The 7,257-nt window shown below is 41.1% G+C and overlaps 1 protein-coding gene across 2 annotated transcripts; it reads left to right on the top strand.

Annotated features, from left to right (window-relative positions):
• The first annotated feature begins 337 nt into the window (after positions 1 to 337).
• Positions 338 to 6,547, top strand: LOC107602904 (indian hedgehog B protein-like). Of its 2 annotated transcripts, XM_016295519.1 has the most exons (4): positions 338 to 788; positions 1,121 to 2,124; positions 3,781 to 4,042; positions 5,834 to 6,547. In XM_016295519.1, exons 2-4 carry the CDS (start codon positions 1,825 to 1,827, stop codon positions 6,511 to 6,513), a joined length of 1,242 nt encoding a protein of 413 aa, XP_016151005.1. In that variant the 5' UTR covers positions 338 to 788; positions 1,121 to 1,824; the 3' UTR covers positions 6,514 to 6,547. The 2 variants fall into 2 exon arrangements, with proteins under 2 accessions (XP_016151005.1, XP_016151004.1); XM_016295518.1 differs by lacking the exon at positions 338 to 788 and having other exon boundaries at positions 809 to 2,124.
• Positions 6,548 to 7,257: the final 710 nt, after the last annotated feature.

Genomic DNA, 7,257 nt, shown 5'->3' with positions numbered 1-7,257 from the left:
CCCATTACCTTAGCAAAGGCCAGCACACAGTGGAGCTCTGTCCTTTAATATTTGATACAAATAAGATCCATTGAGCAGCTGATGTGAATCGAACCTGGAACCAGGAGGCTGTAATATACAGACCAAAATTTTTTCAGCTCAACTGAATTTTCACAATGCTTGTCCATAAGCTATAATGAATTGCCATGAGGGTCAATGCAGATAAGGATGCCCAAGATGACAAAGGAGAAATAATTTAGAAATCTAGTACAAATGTCATGATTTTTAAAGTCACAAATATTGAGAGTTATTCCATTTGATTTAAAATGTGCAATTTTTTTTTAATGGCCTGACACATAGTTATGAGGGTCTAAAAGATCACATGACACCAAAATGGCTTCCTTCCTGTTTATTACACCATACTGGATTTGATCTGGCTGGACAAATAAATGTTTTCAAATATTAATATTTGAAAACAAAATGGCTTTACTGCTTATTTTTTTGAAAACATTGCCAAACTACTTCTGCAAACAACATCCCTATTTCTTCCTTCTTTTTTTAAAGAGTGTCAGTATTTTCTCTTATTTCTAGACACCACTTTACTTTTATGTAACATTGCATAACAATAGATCAGGACAAAAAAAAATCACTTGTCTTTGACTCATAAGTAACGTCGTTACACCTGTCACCCTAAATGAACAGCCTAAACAAACGGGCGTCTTCTGATGAATAAATGAACAATCATTAAAAACGAATGCGCCAGGTTCTAGTCTAGTGTGTTTCCTGAAGCGTATCAATGTTATAAAGAGGTAGGGGTGCTTTACTGCTTATTTTTTTGAAAACATTGCCAAACTACTTCTGCAAACAACATCCCTATTTCTTCCTTCTTTTTTTAAAGAGTGTCAGTATTTTCTCTTATTTCTAGACACCACTTTACTTTTATGTAACATTGCATAACAATAGATCAGGACAAAAAAAATCACTTGTCTTTGACTCATAAGTAACGTCGTTACACCTGTCACCCTAAATGAACAGCCTAAACAAACGGGCGTCTTCTGATGAATAAATGAACAATCATTCAAACGAATGCGCCAGGTTCTAGTCTAGTGTGTTTCCTGAAGCGTATCAATGTTATAAAGAGGTAGGGGAGGGCAGCAGTCGCTCACGTTTGTTTGAGGAGCAGCCAGGCTCGTTCTCTATTTGTGGATCTATGAATGGGAGAGTCGGAGTCCACAGTTCTTCCCCGAGACTTGTGTTTGCCCAGCCAGGCGCTGTGAAGCGTTAAAGGGAGCCGGTGGGTATACGACGCACCCAATGTGACCCGTGGGGAGGAGTGGCAGGCAGGGATAGAGAGGGGCAAAAAACTGGCAGGGTGCGGTCTCAGTTCGCCGGCAACTCAGATCACTTGACGTGCGCCAAAGGACGTGCTCATTCAAAGACAGCAGCCGCAGCAGTCTCTCCGAGTCTGACAGCTCTCCCAGTGTGCGTCGGAGTTACCCTGTATCTCTCGCTCCTAGAATCTGTTAGATAAATAAATGGACTTGCCTGCTCACTCTCATTTCGGTGATTTTCTTGAGAGACCAGCGTTTCGCATTCTATGGGCACTGAACACTTGGTATCACTGGATCTTTTCTCCGGCGTCTCTCCATGACAGCCTCTGCGTAAAGCGCCTTTTACGCACGGACGATGGCGAGGATAAGGGTGATAAAGAAGTAGAGGGTTTGTCCTCCCCATCTTTTACCCCGTGGGGGGGAATAAGGATCTTCCGGGGGGTAGTTTCAAATTGAACGGCGAGCTGTGCCACCGCACCACTCCGTGTCGGAGTGCCCGGCGGGTTGAGGTGGAATGCGTCTCCCCGTGGTGTTTGGGCTCCTCGTCGGCTGCGCCCTGATTTTCGCACCTGTTAACGAGGGCTGTGGGCCGGGGAGGGGACATGGGAAAAGGCGGCCTCCAAAGAAACTGACACCCCTTAATTACAAGCAGTTTAGTCCAAATGTAGCCGAAAAGACACTGGGAGCCAGTGGGAGACACGAGGGCAAGATCACCAGGACCTCGGAGCGCTTTAAAGAGCTCACACCGAACTACAACCCCGATATCATCTTCAAAGATGAGGAGAACACAGGTGCGGATCGACTCATGACGCAGGTGAGCGACACTCGGATAATGCAGCTCGAATGAATTCAATTATCTGCCCATTAGAAACACACTCAGTGGCTTTGATTCGATTACGAGCGCATTAAACCTGTTGCTCAGCGGTGTGCCCTTTGCTCAGTCCCACTGACGCGCTCCTATCGATCTTAACAGCTTGCAGAGGAATTGATTGCTGACAGCGGTTTGTCTCTTAAAATCGCTTTATAATAAAGCTTCTTCGATGGCTCTCGGGTTCAGCAGAGAATCTTATGTTTTAAAAAAAAAAACGAAATCTTACGTTTGGGTTCTTGAGTTTGGCTGTATGGTTCTTTGTGGATTTAAAAAAGTTATTGATGTTACGTTGCTGGTCCAGATCAGCATATTGGTTTCTTAATTCTTCAAAGCAGAAAACAGATTGTTTGTTAAATGACTAGAGAATATTATGTTTTTATGATGGTTCTCTGTGGAACTTACAGGTCATTCAAGGAAAATCTAGGACCTGTCAAATACTTTTCAATATGTTAATGTGCTCTTTTATGTACAATGTGAATATTTAAAAAAAATAAACTAACTAACATTAGAGTATGACTTATTAGTCATAAATGGAAATAGTTTCAAAAATAAATAAACTTTCCATTTAGTTTGTGGTTTATTTAAACAATTTATAAATAAATCTTAAATGACTCATGAATCTGAACTTATGACTCTTATTTCCTTTCCAAATAATGAAGCCGAAATTGTGGTTAGTTACAGTATATCTGTACTTTGGTAATGAACGCTTGTTTCCATGCCGAAATATGAATTTGCTGTTAAAAGCAAATTTGTCTTGTGTATTCTAAAGGGTGGTGAATGTGGTTAGTGAATCACTCAACATTTTGTACCTTGGTCGTTGAAAAATACCTGTGGAATGGAAAAATAAGTCAGTATATATTTTTGGTTTCAAGCATCACTCCGTTCTCCTCATGATTCAATAATTTGTCATTATATAATGTTTTACGTGGGTGCTTTTGAAAACAAACTCTTCAGGCATGAAAGAGAGGTGCCTGGGCTAAAAACAAAAACTATTGCATATTGTATGGCATGTTAATGTAGAAAAACTGGGATTACATAAACTCTTTTAATTAGTTAATATAGGAATCAATTCTAATTTATTTAAGAAAGCAAAAACTAATGATTGGAAAGTGTACAGTGAGCTCTGCATGGAAGATACAAAACAGGGTAAACAAATGGAAGTTAAATACTAATTTCCAAAACTTAAATCAGAGTAATCAAATCATCTTTATGTAAACAAGAGTTAAAGATTTAGCCCGTTCATTTATTTCACATATTATTTGTGGTGTTATAGCCATACACTTCAACTCATTAAAGAGGTGATCCTGGACTCTTTAAAGTATCATTTGCAGATCTCTGGATATGTTTTTATTTACCTCAACAACAGAAATGTCATTTGCATCAATTCTGTCTGTCTTCTGTCTTGCCCTGTGATGTGTGTGTGTGTGTGTGTGTGTGTGAGAGAGAGAGAGAGAGAGAGAGAGAGATTCAGTCTGTTTTGCCCTTTGGAGTTATAACTTGTCTTGTTTGCGTATTTCTTGCAAAATTCCAGTAAATGCAAGCCATCATCTTCCACGTGTGTAACCCAGGTCTAAACATCTTTCCTTGTTGCGTTCACAGCGCTGTAAAGATAAGCTGAACTCTCTGGCTATCTCTGTGCTGAACATGTGGCCTAGGGTGAAGCTCAGGGTGACCGAGGGTTGGGATGAAGATGGCAATCACTTTGAAGATTCACTGCATTACGAAGGAAGAGCTGTCGATATCACCACCTCTGATCGCGACCGTAATAAATATGGCATGTTGGCACGTCTTGCTGTGGAGGCCGGATTTGATTGGGTCTACTATGAGTCCAAATCTTACATCCACTGTAGCGTCAAGTCAGGTAGGGCTGAGACTACATATATCTGTTTATTTACAATACAACTATATGAAACGTAACCATATCCAATGTGCTATACAGAGTAATATAATATAACATTCAGCCAGAGACTTTATTCATGGAACTTCAATAGTTTACATTTATAGTTGAGTTCATCTAAAAGGGGAAAATTGGAATATTATGTGAATTTAAAAAACAGTGTTATGATTGATGGTGTAAAACTGTCCAGTCTGATCTCCGATGTTTGAACTAAGAGACTCCAGACTGAAAGATTCATATGCGTTCAGTGTGCAATTAAATCAGGTGTGTCCTATTGTGGTGAAGATGGTCATTTCTCATTAACTTGGGTGAGATAAGTGGTAGACCTGGGATGAAGGTAACAACAGGTAACAGACCACATCATTAAACCTTAAACACCTGCCTCTACCTGAGTCAGCAGAGACCAATTTATTGGCCAGACAACCAGGAAAGTAAAAGTGCACCCATTTAGTGTTTTATTGTCTCTTCTTCTCTCTTGACCTGCATTTTCATTTTTCGGATGCTAAAAATTACCTGTTGCATACATTGTCTTCTCATTGAAGATAATGAAGTAATTTAATTTAACACCCATTCTTACCACACAAACACATACATAACTGGAACAACAAAACAAACTCGCAATACCTTTTCTTCATGATACTTCTTTCTGCAAATGTTTTGGATTATTTGTTTATCTCATCACCTATCTGCCAATAAGAATCTGGGACTATTCAACTTGGTAACTTATTCTACTTCAATCATTTCACCACTGCTAGAGAGAAATGAGACCTGTGTGTGGACATATTTGAGGCCCTTCTGTTATCTTTCTGATAGAGCATGCAAACACAAGCAAGACCTGTTGTCTACTTCTGCTTTATCAAAGTCCTCTATAGGTGTGTTCTTCAGTTGGCTTCTTCAACTGTTATTGCAAGATTTCAGTCACGTACTTCAGTATAAAAAGAAGAAAGAGACAGTTAACCAGAGATGATACAACATTGCGAAATATTATTCAGTTATTCAGAACTCAAATATAAACAAAACGGCATAAAATTTGGAGTTGTGAGCACACATACATATGCTAGAAGTGCATAAAAGTAAATATGTATGTATGTGTGTGTGTGTTTATGTAAGAGAGAGAGAATGTGCCTTAAGAAGTAGGACTGGCTGCTAAAGTGCTGTGAGATGATTAACCAAGTCCTTTGTTTTCCAGACGGCAACTCTGTTGTCCCCTTTTCTCAGAGCTCTTATCTCAGCCTGTCTTATCACCTGGCCTTGGTACTTACCTTTCCCAAATATTTGTGTAGGACTCAACAGAGACTTAAGACTCATTCCGGTTTTTGTAATGCATACATCGCTCCAGACCCCAGTCACTTCTGTTGGACAGAAGTCATAGGGAGCTGGGATTCAATCAAGTGGTTATTTATTAGCTTTTATTGCATTTTTACCTGCTGAGTAGAGTCGTGCGAAAAAACTAATTAGCTTGAAGGATGGCGCTTGAAATGTTTGCCTGCACACGCCAGGTTATTTTCCACTGCAACTCTGTGTTTGATTGGATTTTTATGGGTTTACAATGAGAACGGGAGTGTGTTTGTGCTTGGGTGTGTGTGTTTTAAAGATTGAAGATTAATCTGAGAATGGCACTGTGCCATCTGAACAATCCAACCCCGAGCTTTAATAAACACACGAGACCTTTGGAATTATTTTAGGCTACTGTGCGCATCAAGGAAAGAAAAGGGACAATTGTATTGTTTGTTTGTCATTATATTTCTCTTTCAGAGCACTCTGTGGCTGCAAAAACCGGCGGCTGTTTTCCCGCATCGGCTCTTGTCACCATTGAGGATGGAAGCATGAAGACTATGGACAGCTTACAGCCTGGTGAAAAAGTACTCGCTTCATCAGAGAGCGACGGAAGCGGGCTGCTCATCTACAGCGAAGTCATCGCCTTCCTAGACCGCGATCCTTCTGCAGAGAAGCAGTTCTATGCCATCGAGACGGACACGGGTGCTAAACTGACCTTGACGGCGGCGCATCTCCTGTTTGTATCCGAAGGGAACTGCTCAGGGCCTGTAGTGAGTGCAGAGCTGAAGTCTGTATTTGCTAGTGATGTGCTGCCAGGTCAGTGCGTGGTGTCCACACAAGGAGCAGGACAGCAGGGACATCTGTCCCGGGTCACTAGGATCCAAATACAGGAGGACAAGGGAGTTTTTGCGCCGCTCACCCGCCACGGCACGGTGGTGGTCAATGGCGTGGTTTCCTCCTGCTACGCAGCCGTGGACCAGCACTGGCTGGCTCACTGGGTTTTCGGCCCACTCAGGGTACTTTCTAGCTGGGGAGGGACAGTTGGACATCAGGCTGTGGGGATACACTGGTATTCCTCACTGCTGCACTGGGTTGGGACTCATGTGCTGGATCCAACACACTTCCATCCCTGGAGCATGATGGACAATGACAGATGAAAACAAGCAGGGGGAATGAGAATGTCACTCGAAAACAAGTTTTGGAAGGATCTAAAAGAAAGCGAAGTAAGAAAGTCCTGAAATGAAGAACACAATCAGTTATGACCCTGAATAGATCCTAAATGACTAGAAAGGATGCAGCTATTCTATGGGTCGAGCCCTGTTTGAGGAAGTGGACATTGGACGTGACAAAATGTATCTTTATAACCCATATTTAACACTTTCAGATGGGTTTTCTATACTGCCTACACTGGAACATTATCACAAATATATCAAGACGCACACATTTCCGCTCCGATATCTCCTATTCAGTCTCTTTCTCTTTTATACACACATACACATTCAATAAACATATCATTATAGGCGTGGAAGTGAGGAAACTATAGATGAATTTGCTTTGTACTCAGGTATGCAGTGACTCAACCACAGGCAATCAGACCAACGCAGCCTGATAGGTTTGAGACAGAGGAGGAAGTTCTGTTGGAAAAGAAATGAGAGTGGAAGGTACACACAAACACACCCATAGAAACATACACTTTACAACTGGGTTAAGGTCTTTAAACATCACGAAAATGTACGTTCAGGTCCAGAGCGGTTCATGATAACTGTTTTGCATTCATTCATATGGTCAGTAACATGTTTCTTGCTGTAAACCTAGAGGTGTCTGTCCCAACTTAATCAAGTATTTAATGGTCACATTGTACACTGTATTTCTCCATCTAGCATACATTATTAAGGTTGAGT

Source organism: Sinocyclocheilus grahami, unplaced genomic scaffold (assembly GCF_001515645.1).
Source record: "Sinocyclocheilus grahami isolate Dianchi unplaced genomic scaffold, SAMN03320097.WGS_v1.1 scaffold337.1, whole genome shotgun sequence".
In the NCBI taxonomy this organism is placed as follows: domain Eukaryota; kingdom Metazoa; phylum Chordata; class Actinopteri; order Cypriniformes; family Cyprinidae; genus Sinocyclocheilus; species Sinocyclocheilus grahami.
Note: the sequence above shows the minus strand (reverse complement) of the source record. Positions and strands in the feature narration are given on the sequence as shown.

Excerpts from the sequence above, each read along its gene's own strand:
- LOC107602904 (XM_016295519.1), top strand. The coding sequence starts at position 1,825 with ATGCGTCTCCCCGTGGTGTTTGGGCTCCTCGTCGGCTGCGCCCTGATT. Across the intron at positions 2,125-3,780 it reads CGGATCGACTCATGACGCAG|CGCTGTAAAGATAAGCTGAA; the intron begins GTGAGCGACACT and ends TTGCGTTCACAG. Across the intron at positions 4,043-5,833 it reads CCACTGTAGCGTCAAGTCAG|AGCACTCTGTGGCTGCAAAA; the intron begins GTAGGGCTGAGA and ends TTTCTCTTTCAG.